The sequence below is a fragment of the Culicoides brevitarsis genome, chromosome 1, assembly GCF_036172545.1.
Source record: "Culicoides brevitarsis isolate CSIRO-B50_1 chromosome 1, AGI_CSIRO_Cbre_v1, whole genome shotgun sequence".
NCBI classification, from domain to species: Eukaryota; Metazoa; Arthropoda; class Insecta; order Diptera; family Ceratopogonidae; genus Culicoides; species Culicoides brevitarsis.
Genome location: NC_087085.1, coordinates 31,127,993 through 31,155,770, shown reverse-complemented (window position 1 = coordinate 31,155,770; position 27,778 = coordinate 31,127,993). Strand labels below are relative to the sequence as shown.

Below are 27,778 nucleotides of genomic sequence, written 5' to 3'. Positions count from 1 at the left end.
AATCATCATATCCTATTAATTATTAATATTTTTAATAATAAATAAATAAAATAATCTCGCCAAAAAAAACTTATGAAAATAACTCAACAAAAAAAAATTAATAATGCAGGAAAATTATATTTTTTAATACGCAAATTTTATAAAAATATTTAACACAAAAAAAAAACAAAATTTTAAAATTAAGTCATAAAAGTATATAAATATTTAATATTAAAGACCATTTTTTTCTTGCCTCTATTTAATGAGATATCATAGCATAATCAAATTTTTTGTCGGAGCGAAGAGAGGAAACTTCAGCGGAACTAACATCAAGTGTCCAGAAAAAAGTGTTCAGTCAAATCTTAAAAAAAAATTAAAAGTGTTCGTCTAAAAGTGTAAAAATATAAAAATAAAATCTTCTCCCTCTACAAAGAAAAGAAAATACAAAAATATCAAGTATAATTATATAATATATATATATTTATTTATCTATCGAGTAAAATATGAAAACAAAAAAAAACAAACACAAAAATAAATTACAAAATAAATTTATGAGATATTGCAAAATTTTGAATAAAAATATTTGAAAAATTTTATTAAGAGTATTTCTTTTTAATTTTTATAAAATTTAATGGAGACGCCTTTTTATTTATTTTTTTCTTTAGTTGACCTTTTCTCATATTCATGATAAACTTCATCCCAAAACTCGACCCGATCAACATTTGGAACACCTTCAATCATCTCCAAGTCATCCGAAATGTCCAAATATGAGAATTTTTTATCCTTCATCGGTTCCCAAATCGTATAAAAAGGCCAAAAATCTCGCGGAGTTGGATTTCCATATTTCGCAAAATTAGTCCACATTTTTACCATTCGATTTTTCGTCACCATTTCACGTCGGGCGATGTCTAGCATGTTCACTCCGACATACATGTACGAAGGAGCAGCGAACAAATAGCCGAGTTCATCTCCATGGGCGACTCCAGGTCCCAAATATCCAACGAATTTCTTGTAAAAGTTGAAAGCGCCATCAAAAGCGAATCGATAAGAGTGAATGTTTTTGTTTCCGTGTCGCAAAAGCTCTCGTACAGTTCGTGTCATGCCATAAAGGAAATGAACATCGGTTCCGTAACGAACCATGGCGTCGGCGATTTTGGATGAAGAGATGTTTTTGTTGAGACCGATGTAAATGTGACTAATATCTTGAGCAAGAACATCGATTTCGGCTTTGTGAAGTCCTGTGATGTTGATGTTTGAGGGAATGAAGTACATGTCGCTGCTCTTGAATTTTTTATTGGTGCCAGGATTAAATAAATAATCTAAAAAAAAATTAAAATTTATTTTATATATAAATAATTTAAAAAAATAATAAAATTTAAAAAATAAAAATTTAATTAATTTAATAAAAATTACTTAAATAAAATTTTTTTAATAATTAAGGCCGCTCCAAATTTTTTTCGAACTTTTTGTCCCAAAAACTTTTTTAAAATAAAAAAAAAATTTTTTGAAATACTTTTTCATACAAAATGACAAAATTCAAACAATTTTTGATCATTAATTTATATTTTAGTTGTTTTCTTGGTCTATATTGATGTTTGATAATTTAAAATTGATATTAAAGTATTTTAAGTTAAAAATTTCAACAAAAAAATTTCATAAAAAAAACTGTCAAAAATTTTGAAAAATAATTTTTTTGAAAAAATTTTTAGAGAAGAAAATTCATGTTAAATTTCGTTTTTCAATACAAAAATTCTAAAAATTAAAATTTTTTTAAAAAAATTTTGAAAAATTCTTGAAACGGTAAATTTTTGATATTTTCAACTTTTTTTTTAAAAACTTTTTTTGAGACAAAAAGTTCAAAAAAAAAAAAAAAATTTGGAGCGGCCTAATTTTAAATTAAAAAATATATTTGATTTAATTTAATTTTCTTTAATATTAAATGAATTAATTCAAATTTTTAAAAAATTAATAAAAATGTCAATTTTTGAGCTTTTAAATGTTTTTTAAAAGGATTTTTTTCAATAATTGTTTTTTAAATGAACCTTGAATCTTAAATTTTCACAAAATTATGAAAAAAAAAATCAAAATTTTTTGACTAAAAATTGGCTTAAAATACATTAATTTCATTTGATTACGGAAAAATATTTTTAAAAATATGAAAAACTATTTTTAAGAAAAAAAAATTGTAAATAAATTTTAAGTTGCATTACTTACTTTTGAAAATTAAAATTCCCTCATTTGCTGTAAATCCGGTCATGTACGGAATATTTTTATAATTTCCTGATCTCAAAATTTTCAAGGGAGATTCTTTAATTATCGCTTCGTACGGTTCTGAATCATTTTCGTAAACTTTTTCGACGCATGGAGTGAAATTTACTATCAACGCATTTCGTTCTTCCTCTGGAGTATCCATTTTTTCACTTTTTTCGACCAAACTTCTCACTGGCTGTTCTTTTAAAAATCTCACAAGTTCATCTGTGGAATTTCCTTTAAATCCCAAATCACGTCCCAACCGCATCGCTTGCATTTTTGGGTTCTCCACGAAGCTCCATGGTGACAAAATTGATCCTGACTGCGAAATTGCGTGTCTAAAAAGTCCCTTTGCCGCATCAGATAACATCAAAATGTCAACAGAAACTCCCCCAGCTGAAAATCCAAAAATTGTAACTTTTTCCGGATCACCTCCAAACACTGCGATGTTCCTTTGAATCCATTTCAATGCGAGAATTTGATCGTGAATTCCCATATTTCCTCGTGCTTCGTCATTTACGCACAAAAATCCGAGGGCTCCGAGACGATAATTCAAAGTTACAACGACGACATCTTCGTTCACGAGGAAATCTGGTCCGGTGAGAGGAAAATTTCCAGATCCAGCACGAAAAGCGCCTCCATGAAGCCAAACCATGACAGCACGAGGCTCTTTGAAATTTTCGTCAGTTGGAATTGCTTTTGTAAAAACATTCAAAAAGAGACAATCCTCGATTCCCAAGTAAGTTCGCGTGATTGCTTGAGTATGAGGACATGCCGAACCGAATTTCGTGGCTAGTCGAACGCCTTCCCATGAATTTTCAGGTAAAGCTGGTTTGAAACTATTTAAAAAAAAAATTAAATTAATTTTTTTTTATCTAAATTCAAGACTTACCGCCTTTCCCCCAAAGGAGCTTGACCATATCTGATGCCCATAAAATGATAAAATCCCTTCTTGTAAACGCCTTTCAACGATCCTTCCTGAATTTTTACCACCGTATTTTTGGTTGGCTTGAAAATCGTCGGTTTCATAGGATGAAAATTTGCTGCCGGAGTCGTCGTTGTTAACTTTTCTGTCACATTTTCAACCAAATCAGGTAAGTCCGTTACTTCAAAAGTCGTTAATTCATCAAAAATTGTCTGAGTCGTCTCATAATCGAGAGTCGTAGTTTCAAAACTTTGTCCTTTAACGACATTTAAAGCAAAAATTAGGCAAAAAATTAGTTGTAAGAACATCTTCTTGCTTCATCGACGTCTCACAAGTAACTAAATTGCCAAAAAATGTCCAAATTATGCATTTACAAAGAACGAAACCGGTTCAAGATTCTTTTCTTTGTGCCCGAGAAAGAACATAACGGTAATTTTCTTTGTACTCGGACATACAACGCGCACTCTCTAATTGGCCGAGCAGTGAAATATTTGTAAAAAAATGTAAATTTCTGTTTTGAAGCCAATTTGTCATGAAATGCGGTGAAACTAATTTTGGAGATTTCATGATTGATAAAAATTTTGCACGTTTTTTAAATTTAAGCCGCTCCAAATTTATTTTATTTTTTTTTTCGTACCATGGAAAGTCGAAAATAAAATTTAATTTTAAAATTTTATCAAAAATTATAAATTTTTGATCAACTTTTAAATTTTTTAAAGAAATTTTCAAAATTTCTTTCAAAGTTTTTTTTTAAATTTTAGAATTTTCTTCTCTGAAAACAATTTATTTAAAATTTTTAATTTTTTTAACAATTATTTTTTTTTTTATTAAATTCTTATTTTTAACTTAAAATAAGAAAAAAAATAAAGAAATTTAAAAATAAAAAATTAATTAAATGAATAAAAATTTATTAAAAATATTCCAACTGTCAAAAACTGTTTAAATTTTGTCATTTTGTATAAAAAATTAATCTAAAAATTTTTATTTTGGCTCTTTAAATTTTTAAATAATTAATTTAACCTTTAACACTTTTTATTTTTATTTATCTAAAAACAAAAATTTTTTTTTTGACAAAAAGTTCAAAAAAAAATCAGAGCAACTTAACAAGCAATTTTGTCAAATTGTAACATTTTGAGATTAAAAAAAAATTATTACACAACAATTCTCGAGAAACATTGGCAACTGAAACAACTGCATCATTAAACACAAAATCGGTGCCGAAAGCAATCAAATGCTTAGCTTTGTTCCTTATTACTGCAACTCAACTTTACAATTGGATCAATTGTGCTCAAGACTTTGCGCATAAAAATAACTTATGACATGCACATTTCATCTCTATCAATTGCAAAATTCTCTCTTGAGTCGATTATTTGCACGAATCCGTTTCATTCATCACTTTCGATCGCATTCAACTCACCACGAAAAAACCTCTCTTTGCGATTCTGAAGTCTTTCTTGTAACTCGTTGGTACTTCTCCGCAGTTTTTGTCTCACCAAGTAACAGTTTCATGCTTTTTTACGCGACACTAATGCAACTTTTTATGATCACGTGATTCTTTTATTAATGTTTTGTGTGAGACAATGCGATTAACGTTATTAAGATATTATGGCTGCAGAAGCAGTAGATGCGAAAAAAGAGTTCAAAAGAGGTGCGAGAGTTGTCATTAAATTACATGCCTGTCGATTCGATGTGATTTGAGCGATTTTGCCTTATTAGAACACGTTTCAATTGTGCGATCACGGAACAATCTCCTTCGAATCTTCCGTTATTAACTCTTGAGATTACCTCATCGCTCGTAATTTTGCAGCAAACAAATAAAAGAGGATAAATTCAATCAATTTATGGGTAATTGGACAATTTCATGCTTTGCGATGTACGGATTGCAATTTTTGATTGAAATCTTTTAATGGAGATCTTGCACTTTCATTTTTATCGGCATTCCGTGTTTTGGGTTCGCTACTGCTGCTGCTTGGTGTCAAAATTTCGTGATTTTTAGTGGATTGAATGAGATAAGATCGATGTAAAAATTTTATAGTCTATAAATTTTGTTTTATCTGAATCGAAAGTACGATAACCTTTAAAAAATTTTAAGGCTTTAGTTTAAAGGTGAAATATTTAAAAGACTCAAATTTTTCAAAGCTGAATTACTTTAAATTAATCCGAAATAAGACTTCATTAAGATTTTTAATGAGAATTTATTTTCATACAAAACAAAAATTTTAAGGTAAAGTTTAATAAAGTTTTCCAAAAAAATTAATTAGGCCGCTCCAAACGAAAATCAAAAATAAAGTCCGATGCCCCATTTTAAAAGTCAAAAATCCAATGGGGCAAAATAAAAAAAAAAAAGTTAAAAATTTCATCAAAATTGATCGTTTTTTGTTGTATTTTCATAATTTTTCAAGAAATTTTCAAAAAAATTTATAAAAAATTTTCAATTATTTTAATTTTTGTTTTGAAAATCATATTTTAACTTAAATTTTCTTCTCTAAAAAAAATTTTCATAAAATTACTGAATTTTTTTTTCAATTTTTTTTGACAGTTATTTTTTATGAAATTTTAATTTTTCAATTTTTAACTTAAAATGATCTTAAATCAATTTTTAATTTGAAAGTTTCAAAGAAGATTATTAAAAAACAACAAATATGTTGATCAACGATCAAATATTGCTAAAATTTTGTCATTTTGTATGAAAGTAAGTATTTCAAAAAATTTTTTTTTATTTTGCCCCCCCCCATTTTATTTTCAAAAATTTTGGACTTTATTTTTGATTTTCATTTGGAGTGGCCTTAATGGGTTTTTTTTACTTAAACTTGTAACAAAATAGCTGATTTTTTTATTTTTTTTTTTTAATTTTTTAAATTTTAATTTTATTCAGTATTTTTAAGTTAAAGTTTTTTTTTGACTTTTTAGATAATTTCATATTATTTTATGGTGTAAATAAGTGTAAAATTTGATAATTTGGATGAAACTTCTTAGAAAGCTAAAAATTTTCAGATTTTAGCATTTTTACTTTTTGTGATTTTTGAAGAATCTGATTCGATCCATTTCAATTTTCGTTTTATTTTTCATCTTTTTTTAAAGTTTTCCATTAAACTTTACATCCGTTTTACATCTTCATAAGCCTTCAGCTTACCAAACCACAAGATCTTCATCTTTTTTGTAATTCAACACTTTTCCTGTCCAATTAGTAACTTAATCGCTCATAATTTGGCGTCTTTATTGACACTAATTGTCGGACATAAAAAGATCATGACCACCTGATAAAATCAATGAACATTGACTTTAATCGATTTTTTCTTTTATTTCGTCTTCATTCACATTTACAAATTTATCTCTATCTTTAATATTTTACAACGAAAAAACGCACGAAGAGACAGTTACATAATTCCCAAATCTTGCTTATTTTATAAAAAATCGTATCGTAGACACGTTCCACTTTTTTCACACAATTTTTTGCCCTTTATTGTTTTAAGATCAATTATTGTTTATTTCCGGTTTAGTTTTTTTTTTTTTTTTTTTTTTGAAAAAATTAAAATTCGTTTAGAGGGCCTTTCACTCTTGTTTGTTCTTAAAAACCAACTTTTTATGTCATCAATCGCATTAAAAATATTAAATTTGACTCATCTGCTTTTTTTTATATCTTAAAGTGGGCGCATTGTTTGATATATTTAACTGTTCAAGCACTTGTTTACTCATTTTTGTTATTTACAGTAAACTTGACATTGGTTTTGTGTGCAAAAAAGTTTTTTTTTCACACGATCAATTTTTCAAAGTGCAGCGACTCGCTCTACTTACGGATGTTCAAACCACGCAATTTGACATAAAATGCACCACTTAAGGTATTTACTTACGGTTTTACATGACATTTGGTTGTTATGCAAATTTTTTGATTGATATTTCGTTGCGAGTCGATCGATCAACCGCGAAGAAATCTAGTTTTAGCTGAAACAAAGTAGTAAGTGATACATCTTGGCTCTGTGTCTCTAATGTGGCAATGCTCCAGTATTTTTGTTTCAGATGTATTGATTGATGGATATTGGATGACAGGATGACAATTAATACCATAGGTGAAGGCATTTTCCGTTCACTTTGGCTTCAACTTACCTTCGATGGATTTTTTTCGTAAGTATTCGCTTCCTATTTCAACTTACCTTTTTTTAACTTAAAATTCTGATGAAACATGATTTGGAGTTAAAAGTTCCGGCAGTGATAAAAATCTACTAAAACTTAAAATTAATTCAAATTCAAACTATTTCTAACATTTTTAAAAGTAATTCAAGAAAATGTCTGAAACAAGAAAACAAAAGCAATTTCGCACAGAAAATTTTTGCTGCAAGAAAATTACATAATTTCACAAAAGTCATTAAAGTGCAAAGCAGAAACGAAATAACAACAAATCTTTCATTATTTTCTATCACGTGATACTTTTTAATGCTATTCGCGATCTTTGTCAGAGATAGACAGAAATTTTGTTGTTTTTTAAACATTCCATTTAGCTATATACGAGAAATCCTCCAGTTACAAGTGTTAAATTAAAATCATTTACTGTCTTTTTTAATGGTAAATCGTTTGACCTTTGATTGCGATAATTCGGTTGATTGAAAACAAAATTTAGCTCAAAAGTAGAACGGCGTGACATGTCTCAAGTTTGCTGAAAAAAAAAATGATGAAAAAAAATAACAATTTGTGCAAATTCCTGTTTGTTGGCAAAAAATAGAAAATTACATAATAAGACAAGGTCGTTTCATTGTTTCTCTTTTATTTTTTTTTATTAATATACCTGCAGACGATTTTTTTGCGTACATTTTTTATCATCATTATCATACACATTTGATATTTTCTCCTACATGACTACATCATTATATTGCTACTTATATTAGGTGTATTGACATACAAAAAGAAATGGAAAGCATATAATTTGGCGCATATTAAAATGTGTGTTAACTACCAAATCTAAAACGGATTAATGAAAAAAATATTGTTATGTGTTTTATGTCTCTTCTCTACGACTTTCGTCTTCTGTAAATTAAAAATTATGAGATGCAAAAAATTATTAAAATTAAACTGGCCGATGAACCACTTGGAGTAAGTATCGAGTTTCGCTTGATTGAATTAAACAATAAATTTTTATTAATATTGGCCAAAATTGCAAAAATTTTTCAAACAAAAATGTGCGAAAAATTCAGAAGTTATAATGTGCCTTAATTTATTTTTAAAATTACGTTATTTGTATAATTTTAGTCAGTTTTTTGTTTTCTTATATAATAAAGTGAATGATAGACGTCATTTACTTATTAAGCCATTATTGGATGTTTAAGACATTTTTTGAAAGATGAAATGCGCTTCAAAGGTTTAAGAGATGTCAGTCCGTTTAATGGAGTTTTTTGTAATATCAAGGAATTTAAAATTAAATGAAGGTTATGAAGGTAAGTAAAAATATTAAATTCTTGAAAAATTTGTAATGCAAGCTAAATAAAATCACATAGTTCCAGCCTCGAATTTCAAAGCCAATCCTTCAAGTAAAATCTTTCTCAGGATCATGTTGTATGGAAAACATGTATTCGACTGTTTAAACAAATTTAGATGGACAATCATTGATAAGAGAATAGTCTTCAAACCGCTCGGCTTTTTTCACTCTTAAGATCAACATCGCGCAACAATGTCAAACAAAATACTCTAAACAAAAACTGGATTCAAAATAACTTTTTGTTTGTACGAGGTAAAGAACATAGTGAAAGAGACATATTTAAAGCTTAATACTTAAACATTTTGGAAATTGCTTTGAAATCCGTAGCCGAGGTAACAATATCGTCTCTTGAATCCGGATCTTCATGTAAATGTTTTTGAATAAGATTTTTTAGTAAATAGAGATGGACAATGTAAATTTTAAATTTTCATCCATCCATAAAAAAATCCATCGACTCATAAATGGTCAATAAAATAAAGTTATAAAAATTATTTTCTATTCGTAACAATGAAGACTTCTGAAGTCTTACAAAGAAGCAGTAGAAAAGCAAGACAATTAGTTAAAGTCAATTAAAGAGTATTTCGTGTCTTCAATTTTAAAATGCGCTCACGTCAGTCATTCCCAAATAAGTCTCTTCAATATTTTTTTCTTGTTTCGTGTATAATATAATTTTATGCTCTAATTTTTTGTTTATCTTAAACACTCGTTAATGGCGTGGCGTTTAAAAATGATCAAATTTGGTGATTGTCTATACTCATGTTCGTGCTCATTTACATTTACTTACAAATATTTTTTTTCTCTAACAAAAAAATTCATCGTCATTAATTGTGTATGTCTTTAATTACTTACAATCTTTTTACAACAACGAAATTTTACGAACTTTCTAACTCTATTTCTTATGTTTTAAAATTAATTTTGGCACAAAAATCTTCTTCTTTCCTTGTGATGCTGTATGTCGTAACACGCGACCTCCGTAATGAGTTAAAAATGAGTCCAAATCACCAAAGACCTGGAATGCAATTAAATAATCAATAAATTTATTGATGAGATTCGAGCAATGCATTTGGCACGCGATCTCTCTTCAAAATATTTATTATACTAGACGTGACTAAAATTTGCAATTGACCTTTTGATCCTTTCACGCCTCGCGTTGCATCTAATTGAACATGCAAACTTACCTCGTCTGAATTGTAGTCTGTCGTTCCTGGCCATCGCATGTTCTGCATCTCTGGCGTTACGGTCCACGTGAAATACGTGCTCGTCTTGGGCGGCGCTATATTGTGACTTGTCGCTGGGAATGTGAAGGTGTACGTTGGAGGAGCACTTTTACCAACTGTCAAAACGAAATGTTGATTAAAAACTAAAGATTTTCATTAGAAATCTCGTAACTTACAGGAATGTCCTTTATTTCCATGTTGTCGATTTGTAGGGAACTCCACATATGTCAAGGCATTCGGTTTGTAGGTCGGCACCCATTTAATGTCGTAATGCAGAGGCATAGGCACCGGGTAGGTTGTATCAGCTAGCGGCATGGCAATGTAATGACCTCCATGGTCAATTTGGACTTGGTACGTTTGTTTGACGTTTCGATGCTCATAGGGCCACACCTGATATTGTCGTGGCTCAAGGATAATTCCATCAGGCACCGCAATGCCGTCACTTTGTAATCGATTCAAAATAAGCCGATCAGCATTGAAAGCCGTTTCTGGTATCTTGCCGCCTGGCAAATGCGGGGAAACTTGCTCACGATACAGCGAACGTTTTTGCTGAAATTTTAATAGCGACAGATAGTCAAATTTGTTGCAAAAAAAAATATTTTTTGTAACATTTTAAAAAACGTGCTTCTACTCACTCTTATCACTCCGGCTTCTGTGTATGGGAGATGATTATTTATTAATGCCACGAAAACGGCAATTGCAACACATAAATTCCGCATATTTGGCTACTCTTTGAATGTTTATTTAGAATTTAATTTATATTTTTCAGAATCACGATTTTGGTTTCGACACAATATTTTTTTTTATTATTATTATTTAACATTCATGTAGTGCTTCACTTTTTTCTCGCTTTTGATGTTTTACATTAAAATTTATTTGAAACGATTGACGTTTTATTGCTTTGAAAACATCAGGTAACCAACTTGCAATGTATTTTATTGTGGAAAATGGATCACATAGTAATGTATATTTAATGAACCTTTTAAAGTGATTTACTTCTTCTTCGTCTTCTTTTTTCTCTCTTGAGTTTTATTTAATTGTGCTCAATGCCATTCGCGTCGTTGTCGTCATTTGTTCGAATGACTACCACCATTATTATTTATGTTATTTTGTTGCACTCTGTCAATATAATAGCACTATAAATTATTTTTTATGTAATAAATTTAAATGTACGAGAAGATTTGGAATTACATTCGAGAGGATTTTTTTCTTCGTTTATTTAAAAAGATGTAAATTGCATCTTTTCAAGTAATTTAATCGCTTTTGACATCTTTCTGCTTCTATTATTGGATTTTTTATTTGCATCAGTAGGTTTTTTTTTTGTAAATTTGAAAGTCTTTATTGGGAATATGAATAATCGAAGTGGAGCAACGAGACAACTTTGAAGGTCAGTAACCTTAAGTTATGAGCTATAAATTTTGAAATCGATTCTAAATCATTCTAAGTCAATATTTTCTAACAAAGGGATTTCATTATAAGAAAATTTTCGAATATATTCGAATGAAACTGAATAACTATTTAAATTAGTTTCATTTTAAATCGTTTCTTAAATTGGTTTTTAAATAAACCTTTCGATAATAATTTTAGGTATTACAATAACATAAACAATCAGCCCAGGAACATAACTTGTGAATGTAAATAAAGGGTTTAATGTTCGTGAAATTAGCCACCCACTAAAAGACAAACAAACAACTTCCTCTCTCTCACTCTCATCGTACCTTCGTATGCCGGCAAATTGACCATGTCGATCAACTTAATTGCACCTTTTTTCATGTAACTTTTTACGGTGCGTTATTGGAATCGCTCGCAGTAACTAAACGCGGTACTAAAGGTGTAAATAATTCTTTTTAACAACTTCTTTGATTAATAAGCGAGAGGAAATCCGATGTTTTGATTAAAATGAATGGCATAGACATGTGTTTTGATTGTTTTTCTGCTCGTCTGCGATATTTAAATTTTTTTGTTTTAATAATGATGTTCAACTTTTACTTTCATTTGGTTATCGAAACGAAATATTTCACTTCCTCGTGTAGATATATGAGACGCAAATGTGACTCGTTGCCTAGTTTTTCATAATTTATTGGATTCAGTGAATGCACTTGCACTCAAACTACTAGAAATCATCACCGAATGCAGTTGCATTCATTGTTGCGTAATGAAAAAAAAAATACGGGCGGATTGTTTTACATGCTGCTTCGTAATTAATTCGGGTTGTTTTGTCATGTGACTATTTGTTTGCTTTTTTTCAATGGAAATAGACTTTCACTCTTTTAGATCCTCATTTGAATGATTTTGGGGTTCATGACACACATAACAAAACAGTCGTCGTCACATGACTCGAAATCCGTTGAAAGTGCGATAAAAAATAGCCAAAAAATTAGTTTGTGTCGTCTACCATTCATTCAGGCAGTGAACCCAAAAACCGGTAAAGTTGCATATAATTAATTTGGTTTGCAAATCTTTGGCGCTTATGAGAGTGTGATGACTTTAATTTATGAATGCATCGTGGTTTGCCTCCTAGTTTTGTTTGCAACTTGCAGTCATGTGATGATGGAGTTATGAAATTTATTAACGAGTTTTTTGTTTTATTTTTTTTTGCCTTTATGAAACAGATAATATGCAACGGTTGCTCGTCATCTTGTGACCTAATATGAGAGATTATTGGAGACACGTGCATTTAACTTTCTAGCAACTTCTGTGGTTTAGGTTTTACGGTTGCTGAATAATTAACCCAGAACTAATAGGTAAGTAATTCTTAAAGCTTTTTAACGCTATTTTTTCATATTTCAGGTCCTAATATTTTGAAAAATATAAAACATGGAAGAAAATTCCTTCTATCTATTCAATTAATTCAAACCAAGCAAAAAAATATATAAGGAGGCACGCTCAAAATTCACTCAGCTCTCCCAGAAGATCGTAAAATGTTTCTAAAAGATCTCAGTAAATTTTAAGCACGATTGAAGTCAGAAAAGTTTTTCATGATTTCGAGTCTCTAGACGACAATCGTACGCTCGATAGTCTGATACGCTAACCACTGAACTAAGCTGAGTTCCTGATAAAGAGTTGAATTAATCCCAAATTTACTGAATGATGAATCACTTGTGAAGGCGGAAGTGCCATCTTATTACAAACCGTAAGACATTCAAAAGCCCAATGTTACGTGTTTAACGATCAACTAACGGCAAAAAAAATTAATCATAGGAATCTGGGTTCAAACAGTTTTTTCAAAAAATATCAAATTTAATTCATTATGCCTTCAACCATCAAGTAGAAACAACGTAAACGAAAAATAGTCCCAATTGCCTTCTGCAGGTAAAACAATTTCCGATTCCAAATAAAAAGCCTTCTCATCATTTGGTGCCCAATCACCCATCGAATTCTTCAATTTACCTCAACTCAAACATTTAAGAACATTTAAGTAAGCCAACCAATCCATCAAATTATTCCATGTGAATGTAACATGAATCTCTTCCTGACAACCGAGAATAAATGACAATCGTGAAGAACATTGAAATTCATCAGAACATGATTTTATGTTACATTGTTGTAAACATGAGTTACCTTTCAATTCAAACACGCTAATAAATTATTTATAAAACTCATTGATATTTGTAGCACCTATGTATACAAATTTGCACAATTCAGTTTGTCGTTAAAAAGACGACATAAAAACTGTAGGAGTTCTTCGTTTGCATTGTTAAACGTTTCCTTGACTTAATTTTGGGTCTTGTCCCAAATTCAGATCGAGATCCCGCTTCACCGGAAATCCAACTGCGATTTTCATACAAATTGCTCCGATTTCGATTGCAATCTCCATTCAACTTGTACAAACAAGGAAAACAAAATAAAAACACAAAAAGATCGTTGAACATGATCGTCTACATGACACCTGATTAGCGATGCTAATAAAATACTTTAACAACTTACAATAGGTGTTAATAAGCAATAAAAGTAATTTATTGGAGATCGTTCCATGTGCGTTTTTTTCTTAAAGCGCACACAAATTCAGGCGAAAGGAACATCTTGCCCTTGCTTTTGGTTTCGGAATCAATTACATACGAGATTGTAAATCCCACGACGGACACGACCACAATTCATTGAGTTTGTCACTTTGTGTCTAGACACTTCGTGAACTAATTGTTGCTCGTTAAAAAATTGATCTCATATTTCATCATTTCAAAAGTGTGAAGGACGATGTTTAATTTTTGTCTCTTCCCGAAAACAACTTTTGAAGTTGTAGAAAGGCTTAATTGTTGCCTAATTGCTGCTAAATTGATTAAAAACAAGAGGTTTCCGTCCTATTTGTCACCAAGTCTTTCGTTTCCTCTTCATGTCAATAACAAACTGACCTACATTGCTGCCAATTCCCGTGCTGTGCAAAACAAACACCGGTGGTGACGGGATTATTACATCAACATTAAAATTCAGTTAAGCCGCATAAATCACCATTTATGAATAGTTCATGAATAATTTTACGGGCTTTGTGAGTAAGTACGGTTATTGGATTTTGACTTAATGCCTTTTGCGTGCTTCTGTTCATGAAGAGGTGTGAGTAAAGTAAGTCACATAAATTAATTTTCAGAAGATTTTTTTCAAATCTTTGATTTTTCTTCGCGAATTTTCTCATGATCATGAAATTAACTCATCATCATTATGCCGAAAAAAAATGTCGAAATGAAATATTTTCTGGTCTCGTGCGTTTGCTGACCAAGATTTGAAGCAAAAAAATCGTAACATTACATACTCACTTAATTTACAAGTCATAAATGTAATTTATTGTACATCAACGCGAAAAAAGTGTTTGCTCATGAAAGTGAGTATTTTTTAATAGTTTTTTACATAAATTTTTGTTACAGAGCGATGAAGGTATCTCCCGCATGTTTTTATTAATTGTCTACCATTATCCAGTGAGCAGATAAACGGTTCAAAGTCACGTGAGTATTATTTTTTTTACGATGATGATGCTCCAAATTTTAATTGTTGAAGTTTTTTATGAAGTGTGGATGCTTCTTTGGTTAGATAAGTTTTGACAAGGGCATCTGATATATTTTTTCAACAGGTTCAAAAGCTGCAGTTCATACCAAGGTTGAAGGAGGATTTCTAACATTTTAATGTATATTCAGAAGTTCACGATTTTAAAAGATTTTAAAAGATTTTGATCGAGCATATTTTGCCAAATTCCGGCTTTCCGATTTTTAGGACATCAAACGAATTAAAGTAATTAAAGTAATAAGATGGCGCGCAGTACTTGATATCAGCATTTCGTCGAAAAATAAATGGCATGAGATTTTTTGATAATTTTATATTAGTTAAGCCTAAAGTAGTCCAAAAACCTGAACCAAAGTGTTTCTATGCATTTTTAGTGAGATCGGGTATGTCAAAGAGGTACTTTAATATACCTAAATGCACTTTAAAAATGGGTAAAATCCGTTTTTTTCGTTTCAGAATTTTAAATTTAGGATTTTTGGACTACTTTAGACCTAACTAAAAATGTGCCTCAACAAGCCGCGATCAACACCAATTGTCGAGCTCCATGAAGAAGCAGATATTCTGTCTCTCATCGATTTCCTCGTAAGGCTTTTGGAAAAATTTGAACTCTCACTAACTAACTAACTAACCATTGGGATCTAAAAGATCTTGCGAATCGACGAACCAGATAGCGACAAATCGTGGATCGCCTTTGCTCAACATGAGGACAGTCTCGAATCTTTAGACAAGAGATAAGGCGTAAAGTAAAGTAATTAAACCGAAGTAAGCAATTTTGAACTCTTAGTCCTCGTAGATGAGCTTTATAAACATTTTTCAAAATTTGGAGCTCTGGCTTTTGATTCATTAAGTTTTATCTTTTCATATTGTCATTATTCATATTTCCATATTGCCGCCAAGTACTGGAAGCGCTGCTGTGATATTTAGTTTATAATTAGTGTTTAGCAGTCTAATCAAGTTTGGAGCTCCTTTAAGAGTTTATAAAAATTTGTATACACAACAAATATCCTTTCTATGAGACAGAATTAATCAAATCATCCTTCATATTGCTCAAAAACTTGCTCTACTTCCTCTAAGGTGGTCATTTTGTGGTAATATTCCACTAATTTCATTCACCTCTGCTCCATTTGAACTCCAACTGTGACTTGCCGTTTCCTCTTTGAACGAATTCATAACCTCATTTGATCCGAATGACTACTGTGAATTATTTGCCTCTAACATTCACTACCAATTTATTATTTGTTAAAACAATAGCTCAGCTTGCGAATTCGACGATTTATTGACGTCTAACACGTACCACGACCATTCACTCTCCTTCCCTCAGTAGCAATGCAAATGATATAATTTCAATATTTTTTTTTCTCGCACATAAAAATGAAAGTAAGTTCAAATGTCTCTCTCACTGAAAAATTCGTTTCAACAATTATAATTGAAGGTCCCACCGCTGATGATGAGTCCAAGATGACTTAAATGAATTACAAAAGACTCGACACGGCAGATTACGATCACTGATTTCACAACGTCGCAACGAGAAAAAGTGCGTTAATGCCTCGAATGCGTGAAGAATGACAATTTTGGTTAAAAACTTTTCGAAAATTGTAATTATCTTCCATCAAAAAGGGCAAGCGAACAGGTGTTTTGTGGTTCCGATCTCGCGTCTGGCATTGGTTAGGTGAAGCTGATTGATTGATAAATCACTTGCGAGACGCACAAAAAATGCCAAAACAACAAAAAAATTGTTGATAAATATTTTAATGTGCGATGCGTGATTGATGAGTCCCATTACGAGCTTAAGTATTCGCTGTCAAAGTTGATGGTCGTCTATTTAAATAAAGCTGCCTTTCTTTCTGCCTTTTGTCAGCAGTCTTTTTGGAGCTTTAAAGCTTTTGTCTCCTCGCGTCATTTAAATGCAGATTTTTGCACATTTCTCTTTATTTATGTCTTTATTTCGATTTTTGCAAATATTTTAAGAGTTTGTCAGGTCGGTCGCTCGTTCATGGAATTATCATTTAAATTAATTTTTTACGCGTTTCACTGCTGTGATGCGATGATGATGTGAGTATAATTTGTGTGTGTGATAACAAAACAGAAGTAACAATTTATGTAATAGCCAATTTGGGTCTCTAAGTATGGCTTTACGTATGGCTGTTAAGAAAGGTCCGGGTATTTATGATGCAAAAAAATGTATTTTTTTACGCATGTGTGTTGATTTGCTTTGTCATTTTCTGCGTTTTGTTTCATTGAAAAATAAAGCTGATTCAAAGATTTAAAATTTTTTTGATTTCGCTTAAATTAAAAAAAATTAAAAAATTAAACTTTAAAAAAATAAGAAAATAAATTTAAAAAAAATTAATTAATTAATTAAATTAAATTATACAAAATAATTAAAATAAAATTTAAATTAAAAATGTAATTATTTAATTGAAAAAATTCAAAAATTATACAAAATAATGATCTATATTTTCGTTGTTTTTAAATAAATTTTAAATTTAAAATTGATTTTTGAGCAAATCAACCAAAAAATTGAAAAATAACTTTTTACAAAAAAAATTTGAAAAAAAAATTAAAATTGAAAAATTTAGTAAAAATTCTTTAAAATATTTATAATATGATTTTTTAAAATCATTATCGGTCATTTTTGATGAAATTTTTAACTTTTTTTTTAAAAAACAAAATGGAAAAAAATTGAAAAAATTTGGAGCGGCCTTATTTAAATTTATATAAAAACAATTAAATAAATTTTTTAAAATATTTATAATAAATTTTTTATTTACATTACTTTATAAAATTAATAGATCAAAATAATTAATTGATTAAAATTAAAAGTTTAAAAAAAAAACAAAAGTCAAATATTTTTTGTATAAAATTTTATCAAAAAATTTTAAAAATCAAAACAAACGAATGATTTTATTTTATAAAAATTTACAAATATTTTTTTTTATAAAATATGAAATAATTAAAAAAAAAATATTTTTTAACGGAATTTTTTTTAAATTTTTCTCGAAAATTTTAAATAATTCGTGTTAAAAATCAAAAACTCTTTCGATCATTGAATCAGCCTCAGTTAATTGTTTGTTCAGTCTTTCAATGATACTCATTAGAAAGTATTTCTGCGTCTTAATTACCCGCGAGATGCATGGAAGCTCATCTTCATAATGAATATTTTCAGCTAATTAATCATCCAAATTCTGCCAATGTGCAATTTTTACGTCATTCGAGCGACATGAACAATTGTGACACACAAAAATGCTCATGTAAGGTGTTTCGATTCTCATTAAAAATTTGTCATTTGCGTTTTTTTCTCTCATTAGGAATTCCGCGATGACAATTTCTCGACGTTTTTATGATGTTTCTCTCGTTTGTGATCTTAATCTCAAAATCGCGTAATAAAACTTCACATGCTCAAAGTGAATGTTTTGTCTCTTTTTTTACCGCATGAACATTAATTATTAGGTACCTCTTGTACTTTTGTCGCATCATCCGAGTTTCAATGTTTTATTGACGCGATTTTTTTTTGCTGTCTGGCTGAAATGTGTCATTGGATCAACGTGGTAGATTAAGAGTAGACTTGATTTTTATGGCGAGTTGTTAATTTAAAGCACATTTTGTTTCATCAATCGACAATTAAAAGTTACATTTTTGGTCAATTCTTCGATGAAATGTCAATCATGATCAGATTTAACAATGAACATGTCAGAAAAATTGATTTTTTGCAATGGATGTCATGTAATTTATTGAAACATCCGAAAAAGGGATGGTTCTTGAAGGACATTTTTATTTAAAACAATCAAAAATATTTTAATTGTTTAAATCCGTTCTCTTTTGGGTGCTTCAAAAGACTTAAAAGGTCAAGATGAATTTTTGATCAAATTTAAAGAAGAATTGGTTCCTTTCATAAAATGTTGAATTCTTACATAATTGCATCAAAAACCCCTAAAAATTGTGTTTCCTCGAAAATTTCTTATCTAACAACGCATCAAAAACGTATAAAAATCCACTCAAAAAAAGGTCGATTTTTTTTCTTTTGACAAATAACCAACTCACAATTTTATTATCAACAAATTTATTTCCAATCACTAATGATCTTTCTTTTATATTTTATCACAAAAATTCACCAGCTCACACATTTTGTATTTTTTTATGATTTTTATTCATCTTCTTTCTTTCACTTTCGATACGTTTTGTTTGAAAACGGTCACAATTTATTTAATATAATTCGCATAATTTTTGCGTTTTTTTTTTCATTAAAAATTATATAATTTTTTTTTTTAGTAATTTTCCATTCATCTTCAAATTATATTGCAGAAAGATGTCAAATTTTGCATTTTTATTGGTTTCAATTTTTTTTTATTAAATTTTAAAAAATAAAAAAAAAATATTTAAAAAATATTTTTTAAATTTTTTTGGCCTTCTCGAATTTATTACAAAAAAAATATTTTTTTTTACTTTAATTGAATTAGTTCTGCTGATTAATTTTTTTATCTCTCGAAATGTGTGTCACGATTAATTTTTATTTAAATAATTCGATCCTAGAAATTCACGAAAAAAGTGGTTTCGCGTCCGATCACGACGAAGTTCGTTTGGTAACTGACTTTGTACGAAAATAAAAATGTTAGGCGAGGAGTCGTTTGTTGTTGTTGCTGTTTTGTCTATATGTCACTACTGTGTACATTTGTAAATGAAAAACGCCGCTGTACGAACGATACCGCTGTGCATCGTCAATTTCCTTTCTTTTTTGCACGTGATTCATACAAACAAATAAATATTATGCTTGAACGTTGTTATGGTGAAGTGAAGGATGGTAAGCATCGCACAATGATCAGTTTGAAGCATTTTGGCGGTAAAAACGAAAAGATGGTGAGCATAATTTATTTTTTATTTTAATATAAAATTTAAAAAAATCTAATTTTTTTTAAATAAAAATAACTGATTCAAAATTGAAAAAATTTTTGAAATATTTCAACGAAAACAAATAATAATTTGTATAACAAAAAATTTGTAATTGATCCATGATTTACTTTAAAAAGTACCAATCACGTAATTTTCAAATTTATTTAATTTATTAAGTGCAATTGCATCAACATCATCCACATCAATCGAACTTTTTTAAAACTCAAAACGTAATAAAAACCCACATTTTTGATGAATTTCAATTAAAAAGACGCTCGAAAGTTACAATTGAACTGCGAGGAAGCATCATGCCAAATGGGTCAAGATTAAATTTTTATCTCTCAACACGTTTTACTTCAATTTTATTCCAAAATTGTACATAAAATATCTGATTAAACCACGAACTGGCTAAAAATCTTGTAAGTCACGTAGTTTCTGTGTAATTTTAAAGCAAAATTAATTTTTTACATTTCAATATAAAGTGCATTTCTTTCCAACAAGTTGCACGTATTTACGCCCATTTGAAGCTTGAAGTGACCATTGATACCCCATTTTGTGCCCCAAGAGTTGCGTAAATACCAAATTGGAGTTCCATCGGAAGCTTTCATTGCTCCCAGCATGATGACCTGAAAATAAATTATTTTCTTAATTTTTCGATTTTAAAATATTTGAATAGATATTATGAAATTTTGATCCACTAAATTTGTAAATATGTATTGGGTCAGTAATTTAAAATATATGTTGGGTCGAAAAAATGTGCATTGGGCCAAAAATTTAAAATGTGAATTGGGGAATTTTGAAATACAAAATATAGAATATTTTGAATTTTTATCACAATTCACATCAAAAATTTTTGACCCAATGCACATTTTTTCGACCTAACACATATTTTACATTTTTGACCCAGAACATATTTACAAATTTTACTTGAAGGTTTAAAAACTTTAGAACATTAATTATGGCTTATTTGGACAATTTTCCAGTGCATATTTCAAAATTTTACCCCAATGCACATTTGAAAAATTTTAACCACGTGACTTAAATATTCATAAAAAATTAAATAATTACCGCATGATTAACATGTCCTGTTGGACAATCCTCCGCTGTTAAATAACCACTTTTGTAATGTTGAAATTTTTTCGGTTCAACGTAAATTGCAATTTTCAAAGGATGTAACAAAAGTTTCTTATAAATTTTACTCTCCTTTCTTTTCACAGATTTAATCTTTTTAATGTAAATTTTTGGACGAGGCTCTGAAATGTAATCTCGTTTGCAGTACTTTCCCTTTCTCGGATTTGTTTCATTGTACGGATAATCTCGATCGTAGTGAATCCCATTGTGCTTGATATACTCAAAGGCACTTTGAGTCCATCCCATGGCGCATCCATATTCCTTCGATGTGCAGTCAAGTAATTCCTGTGCTGATAATTCGACGATTTGACGAGTCCGGAAGTAAAATTCGTATTCAATTAATCCAGTTGCTGTAAAACTAAAAGAAAATTTTGAACAAAAAATTAATTAGGAAAAGAATGAAATTTACCACCAACAAGAACGACAACCTTTGCCTTGATTTTTGACGGGAATTTTTTCTTGATACCAATTAACAGTTTTTTTGAACCATGATAAGTTGTCTGAAGCATTTTCCTGTTTCTGAGACACTTTCCAGACAAAATTGTTTCTGACGTAGTTTTTTGTAAATTCCTCAGTTGTCATATCCGTGAAATGATTAATTCCCATTTTAAAAGTTTCCGTTCCAGCGTTGTGACGTTTGTTGTGAGAATTTATCGTGCGGATGTTTTCAAAGAAGATAAGTTTGCGAGACATCTCTTCGTCAGGTGAGTCATATTTTTTGTTAAATGTCAACTATTTTTTTCAAAGGAAATTTTTATTTTATTTTATTTTTTAACTTTTATTAATTTTTTTAGCTCTTTCATGGGATTTTCAAAACAAGCAAAAATTAATAAAAATAAAATTATAGCGGCTCTAATGCAGTTTTTTAAAAGAACTCTTAAGACCTTATAATTATTCCAATGATGATCTTTAAATATTTGATGGAACTTCCACGTGCTATTAATATTCTGCAAAGTACTCGTTAAAAGGATCACAAAAGGCCAATGCATGATTAAATTAAATCCTTCTTAATTTTTTACACTATTGATGCTCAAAGTTGACTTCAGTGACTAATCGAAATTACGATTTTGTATTAATATTTATAGGAAAAAAAATCATTCGACTGAGGGGAAGAAGGATGTTGATATATTTCCATTGACGCATTATTTTGAGAATTTAAACAATGTCAAACAATAGAAAAAATGAGAATTATTTTTTCTTGAATTTCAATTTTTTTTTAAATGAAAAAAATTTTGAAAAAAATAATTAAAACATTTTAGCAGTGATAAAATTATGAAATTTTTATAAAATTTTGAAATTGGTAAAAATATTTTTTTTTTTTGTTAAAGGAATGAATGTATTCGAAAATACTAATAATTAAAATATTTTTGTTGAGATCAACGAATATTTTACTTTTCTTTTAATTAGGCCAAGTTTTTTTTTATCGAAGGGCAAATATAAAAAAAAATCTGAAAACTACTAAAATTTAAATACAACTATGTTGCAAAAACAATTATTTTTATCTAAATGATAAAAAATAACCTGTTTAGTAATCATATATCCTGTTTGCGTAAAAAAACACAGGAAATGCGAGATCTCGTGACAAACTAACGCAATTGTGATAAAATTAATATTTTTGCACTATATAAAGTGATGACAATTGAATTTTAATTTCAGTTCAAGTCCTTAACTACATTCGAATAAAATGAATCTACCATTATTACTCCTAATTTTGGGCGTTTCCCAAAAAGAAAACCAGCAATGGGAGGAATTTAAGATGACTTACAACAAAAACTACGAATCTCTTCAAGAAGAAACTTATAGACGAGCAATTTTCTTAGAAAATTTGAAGAAAATCGAAGCTCATAACGAAAAATATGTACAAGGACTTGAAACATTTGAACAAGGAATCGACCAATTTTCAGATATGAAGGAAGATGAGTTCAAATTACAACTTTTAGGTAGTGAAAAAAGGTAAGAATTTTTTTTTTTTTTAAATGAAACAATTTTAAGAGAAAGTTTTTTAGATTTGAAGAACTTGACGAAACTGCTGGGAATTCTCTTGAATTATTGGAGCAAGAAGCCCTCGAAGCAGAATTAAACCGCAAATGGAAAGAATTTAAAGTAAATTTTGCATTTTTTCTCGAATGAATCATTTTTTTGATAAAATTTCTTCATAGATGACTCATGAGAAAGAATACGAGACTCTCGAAGAGGAAGTCAAGCGAAAGGAAATCTTCGACTTTAACGTAAGAAAGATGGAAGAGCACAATAAACGTTATCACCAAGGGCTTGAAACTTTTTACATGGGCATTAATCAGTTCACGGATTTAACTTCTACCGAATTTCGTGACAAATATTTGAATTTTATTCCGTAAATTTTTTAAAATTTAATTTTTTAATGAAAATTTTTAATTTTTTTTTTAATTTTTAGGTTAAATGCAACAATTTATAACACCGTTGAAGAATCTTTCGTCGAAGAGGATGAAGAGCCAATTAAATTGACGTCAAAATCTTACTGGTACACGAAAGATATTCCAATTAAAAATCAAGAGGCTTGTGGTTCATGCTGGTAAAAATATATTTTTAAATGAATTTAATTTTTATTTAATATTTTTTCCTTAATTCAAACAAGCGGCTTTCTGATTCTCGAGTTTATCATTTTCACACTACTCATTTTCATTTATTTCAATATTTTCACCTAAAAATAATTAAAAATATTTTTTTTTATAATTTTTTTTAGGGCTTTTAGTGTCACTGGCGTCCTCGAATACGCTTATTACCATTTCCAAAACCGAAAATTGGTTTCTTTGTCGGAACAGGAGCTCGTCGATTGCGATCACAGGCAACATGGATGCAACGGAGGCGTTCCATATTACGCTTTTCAGTGGGTCAAGCAAAACGGGATCAATTTCGAGAACGAATATCCGTATCAGAAGCATCAAGGACAATGCCGACGCAAACGGAGCAACGTCGGACCGAAAATAATCAAAAGTGTGGGATTTACGGGACTAAGTGAGAGAGAAATGTTCGATAAGTTGCAAAATGTTGGTCCGATTCAAGTTGCTGTGTGTGCGGATCGCTGGCAAGGGTATCGAGGAGGATATTTTACGGCGGGAAATTGTAATGGACATGGACCTAATCATGCGGTTGTAGCAGTAGGAGCTGCAAATGTTAAAGGAAAAGATGTTTGGTGAGAGAAATTATAAATTTTTATTGAAAAAATGTCTTTTAATTAATTTTAAAAAAATTTTTAGGGTTTTGCGTAATAGTTGGGGCACTGGTTGGGGATACGGAGGTCATGCTTATGTTACTATGATGCAAAATGCATGCAATATTGGTAATTTTTGACTAATATTTTGTTTTAAAATAATTTTCATAAAAATATTTTTTTAGCACAACAACCTGCTTCATACATCAACCATTGAAATATGAATGAAAATTCTTAAATACAAATTTTAATCAACCAGAAGTTAGTTTTTTCATACATTAAACAAATATTCTCAAATATTTTTATGTACTTAATCAATTTTTCACATTAAATAAAATTAACTAATAATTTTTTTGACGTTTTTTGTAATTTTGAAGTTTGAATTTTAAAAAATTGTCAAAAAAGTTTTTGATGAAATATTTTTTTTTACATTTTAATTATTTTATTTTTAATTTTAAACTCAAAAATTGTTGAACTTTTTTGAGGCTTAAATAAATGTGAAATATTTATATTGAAGAAATAATTAATAAAATTGATAATAAAAGTTTTGTAATTTTTTTGTATTTATTCCATGTTATTTAAAGCACTTAAATTTTATAAAATAAAAAAAATTTAAAAAATTAAAATAAATATTATTTCGTTACTTTAAATAAAATTTCTTAAATTAAAAAAAAATAAAAAAATATTTTTATTCAAATTTTTGTTTTGAAAATACATATTTTATCATAAATGTTTTTTTGAAGTAAAAATTTCAAAAAAATAGTAAAAAAAAAAAAATATTTTTTAATTTAATTCAATTATTTTTATTTTCATTTTTTTATTTAATTTAATTTTAATTTAATTTTAAAAATTTAATTGTTTTTAAAATAAAATTTTGTAATTTTTTTTATTGCTAAAAAATAGAATTATCGTATCTTAATAAATAAAATAAAAAAAATATTTTAATTACAAAAAATAAATAAAAAAAAATTAATTTTGTTTCTTCAAATTAATATTTAAACAGTTACATAAAATCCATGGGTGTCTCCAATTTGACAAGCATTTTCATTCATTGCTAGTTTCAAGTGTCCATTTAGACCCCATGTCTCTCCATACGAATTTCGTGCGTACCATAATCTTTGACCGCCTTCTCTTACAACTCCCAGAATTAAAATCTACAAAAAATAAATTATTTTTTTTTTAATAAAAATAATAAAATTTTATTTTTCTTACTGCATGATTAGGTCTATTCCGCCCGCATTCCGTCGCTGTGATAAAACCTTTCTTGTAACTTTTCCACACTTTACTGTTCGCGTAAACGGCGACGATGACGGGACTATAGAACAAAGTTTCGTAAATTGCTGTTTCGCCAATGGGCGTCATTTGAACATTTTGCACCAATTTTGGGGCTTTTTTCAATCGAATTTGGCATTTTCTTTGTCTTTTCTCGTAGGGATAGTCCTTTTCGTAATTGATGCCACTGTCCTTCACAAATTCAAGGGCATAATACGGAATCCCGCCCTTGCATCCATAATTATACTTGATGGGAACGCAGTCAAGTAGTTCCTGTTCCGATAGCGAGACAATTTCCTTTTTCTTGATAAAATAATCGTATTCGAGTAAACCAGTCGCAGCAAAACTATTTTTTATATGAAAAAAATTAAGAAAAAAATATTAAAATAATTTAAAACTCACGCCCAACAAGCCCCACATCTTCCTTGATTTTTCACTGGAATTTTTGGGGTGTACCAATTGATGTCTTTTTGCTTAATTGGTCTCGTAATGTTTGAAGAAATTTCTTTTTGCATCTCAAAATTGCCTAAAATTTTATTATTGGCATAAATTTCTTCAAATTCCTCGTCAGTCATGTCTGAAAATTGGTTGATGCCTTTTGAAAAAGTTTCTAATCCGCGGTAAAAGCGATCGTTGTGGGTTTCAATTTCATGTAAAGTTGCAAAAAATATCGACTTTCGTTTCATTCGTTCCTCGTGAGTTGGATAAAATTTCTGATGATTCACCTGAAAAAAAATTTTTCAAGAAAAAAAAGGAAATTTTGTCATTTTGAAGGAAAAAAAACTTACTTGAAATAAATTCCATCGAAGTTCTCGAAGAAAATGCTGAGAATCTACAGAAACTCGATTCTGAACTGATGGAGACAAGTCTCTTTGATTTTGTAAAATTAAGAGAAGAAGTGACCAATGCATTTTTTTATTTTAGAGACGATGTTGAAAAATGAGCAAAAAGGCAGAAAAACCACGAGTTTTATTTGCAATTCAAGCGGAAATGCAGTCAGAAAGGAAGTTTTTAGTAGATAAAAAAGTCTGAGACGATAAAATTTTTCTCAACAATTTTTTTTTTAATATGAATAAAATTTTATTTTTTTCCATTTTGATCTCGATTTTGTTGTCAAATTGAGATTTTTAGTAATTTCTAATCATCATTTAATTTAAGATTTAATTTAATTTTGTTGAATTTTGATTTTTGAGTGATAAATACTAAAATTTTTGTATGAAATTTTGTTTGGAAAAAATTAAGTTTAAAAAAAAAATAATAAAAATGGTTAAAAAAATTCTTTAAATTTCTACTTTTTGTTTTATTATTTTAGAAAAAAATTGTAAATTATTTACATTTTTTTAAAAATATATTTTAAAAAATAAAAAATTCTAAAATTTTTAAAAATCCATATTTTTTAATTATTTTTTTTAACAAAATATCTTAACAAAAATTTCGAAATTTTTTCAAGATTAAAAAAAGTTCAAGAAAGTTTATGAATTACAGTCCAAAAATTTATTGAAATTTCTAAAAAAAATAAAAAAAAAAAATTTTAAAAAACTTTAAAATGATAAGTTTTTGTCTTAAAAAAGGACAATAAAAAGTTCGCACTGTTGTGAAAAAAAAATTTTTTTTTTAAATTTTTTTTGCTGCGATGTTTTGCTTTAATATTGATAAAAAAAATCTCTTAAAACTCACAAAAAAAAAATTTGTGTTTTGACAATTTGTGTAATAACTGACCAAGTATTTAGCATTTTTTTCTGCTGTCGTTTATCAAAATATTTTTTGTTTTCTCAGATTTTTTTCGCGGCATCTTTTAAAATTCGAATTTTTAGTCCAAAAAATTCTTAAATTTCTCGCTAATTTAAAAAATTTTGAAAAAAAAAAAATCTCCATCATAAATTTTCTAATAAATCGAAATTTATTTCTTTTTTTCATCTTAATAATTTTTTTTTCTTAAATTCCTATCAAATAATACAAATAATTTAACACTTATTTCCTAACAAAAAAATTTTCAAATAAAAATTCTCGTACATCCATCAACGTTTATATTCCCTGTATAACATTCAGATGCATCGAAATGGCACAGCGATAGTACAGTATTCAACAAATTATTTCTTTTTTTTTTAGTAAAATAAAATCCTATTTACAATTTTGCCTCAGTCGTCTGGAACTGGTTGGCACTAAGTCTTTTGTAAGTCATGAACACTGTTTCCAAGCTTGAAATTCTCCTCAACTGTCGTTTGTTTGGTCTCCTTATGAATCATGGAGTAAAATGTGCAAGCGAATTTGCATCCAGAGTACTGTTAAAAAAGAAAAAAAAAATCAAAAAATTAATAAAATTACAAGAAAAAAATTTTTTAAAACTTACACAAACAAAATCGGAGCACATTGACACGGTAACGAGACGCGTTTCGTGATATAAATGTCCGCAGTAATCCCAACACATGAAACACATTGAATCGGCGCTGCATTTGTCGATGTTTTCTTGA

At 28.9% G+C, this 27,778-nt stretch overlaps 4 protein-coding genes across 4 annotated transcripts; 1 reads left to right on the top strand and 3 right to left on the bottom strand.

Annotated features, from left to right (window-relative positions):
- Positions 1-624: 624 nt before the first annotated feature.
- On the bottom strand, positions 625-6,306 carry LOC134837633 (esterase B1-like). Its single transcript, XM_063853016.1, has 4 exons — positions 6,288-6,306; positions 3,122-3,410; positions 2,194-3,068; positions 625-1,298 (listed from the first exon to the last, which is right to left on the bottom strand). Exons 1-4 carry the CDS (start codon positions 6,304-6,306, stop codon positions 625-627), a joined length of 1,857 nt encoding a protein of 618 aa, XP_063709086.1.
- Positions 6,307-20,178: 13,872 nt separating this feature from the next.
- Positions 20,179-21,538, bottom strand: LOC134837632 (uncharacterized). Its single transcript, XM_063853015.1, has 3 exons — positions 21,255-21,538; positions 20,783-21,203; positions 20,179-20,340 (listed from the first exon to the last, which is right to left on the bottom strand). Exons 1-3 carry the CDS (start codon positions 21,536-21,538, stop codon positions 20,179-20,181), a joined length of 867 nt encoding a protein of 288 aa, XP_063709085.1.
- A 991-nt stretch (positions 21,539-22,529) lies between these two features.
- Positions 22,530-24,021, top strand: LOC134837631 (digestive cysteine proteinase 1-like). Its single transcript, XM_063853014.1, has 5 exons — positions 22,530-22,798; positions 22,852-22,948; positions 23,005-23,198; positions 23,259-23,396; positions 23,568-24,021. Exons 1-5 carry the CDS (start codon positions 22,530-22,532, stop codon positions 24,019-24,021), a joined length of 1,152 nt encoding a protein of 383 aa, XP_063709084.1.
- A 1,009-nt stretch (positions 24,022-25,030) lies between these two features.
- Positions 25,031-25,882, bottom strand: LOC134837630 (procathepsin L-like). Its single transcript, XM_063853013.1, has 3 exons — positions 25,710-25,882; positions 25,248-25,653; positions 25,031-25,189 (listed from the first exon to the last, which is right to left on the bottom strand). The coding sequence occupies exons 1-3, from the start codon at positions 25,880-25,882 to the stop codon at positions 25,031-25,033; spliced, it is 738 nt and encodes a 245-aa protein (XP_063709083.1).
- Positions 25,883-27,778: the final 1,896 nt, after the last annotated feature.

What these genes read in the sequence shown, in the direction of transcription:
- LOC134837633 (XM_063853016.1), bottom strand. An exon ending in GCTCCTTTGGGGGAAAGGCG is followed by an intron (nt 3,069 to 3,121) that starts GTAAGTCTTGAA and finishes TTTTTTAAATAG; the next exon opens with TTTCAAACCAGCTTTACCTG. An exon ending in GGGAATTTTAATTTTCAAAA is followed by an intron (nt 1,299 to 2,193) that starts GTAAGTAATGCA and finishes ATTTTTTTTTAG; the next exon opens with ATTATTTATTTAATCCTGGC.
- LOC134837632 (XM_063853015.1), bottom strand. Translation starts at nt 21,538, where the DNA reads ATGTCTCGCAAACTTATCTTCTTTGAAAACATCCGCACGATAAATTCT. An exon ending in GGTTGTCGTTCTTGTTGGTG is followed by an intron (nt 21,204 to 21,254) that starts GTAAATTTCATT and finishes ATTTTCTTTTAG; the next exon opens with TTTTACAGCAACTGGATTAA. An exon ending in CAGGACATGTTAATCATGCG is followed by an intron (nt 20,341 to 20,782) that starts GTAATTATTTAA and finishes ATTTATTTTCAG; the next exon opens with GTCATCATGCTGGGAGCAAT.
- LOC134837631 (XM_063853014.1), top strand. Translation starts at nt 22,530, where the DNA reads ATGAATCTACCATTATTACTCCTAATTTTGGGCGTTTCCCAAAAAGAA. An exon ending in CTTTTAGGTAGTGAAAAAAG is followed by an intron (nt 22,799 to 22,851) that starts GTAAGAATTTTT and finishes AAAGTTTTTTAG; the next exon opens with ATTTGAAGAACTTGACGAAA. An exon ending in GAGGCTTGTGGTTCATGCTG is followed by an intron (nt 23,397 to 23,567) that starts GTAAAAATATAT and finishes AATTTTTTTTAG; the next exon opens with GGCTTTTAGTGTCACTGGCG.
- LOC134837630 (XM_063853013.1), bottom strand. Translation starts at nt 25,882, where the DNA reads ATGACTGACGAGGAATTTGAAGAAATTTATGCCAATAATAAAATTTTA. An exon ending in AGATGTGGGGCTTGTTGGGC is followed by an intron (nt 25,654 to 25,709) that starts GTGAGTTTTAAA and finishes TATAAAAAATAG; the next exon opens with TTTTGCTGCGACTGGTTTAC. An exon ending in GGAATAGACCTAATCATGCA is followed by an intron (nt 25,190 to 25,247) that starts GTAAGAAAAATA and finishes TATTTTTTGTAG; the next exon opens with ATTTTAATTCTGGGAGTTGT.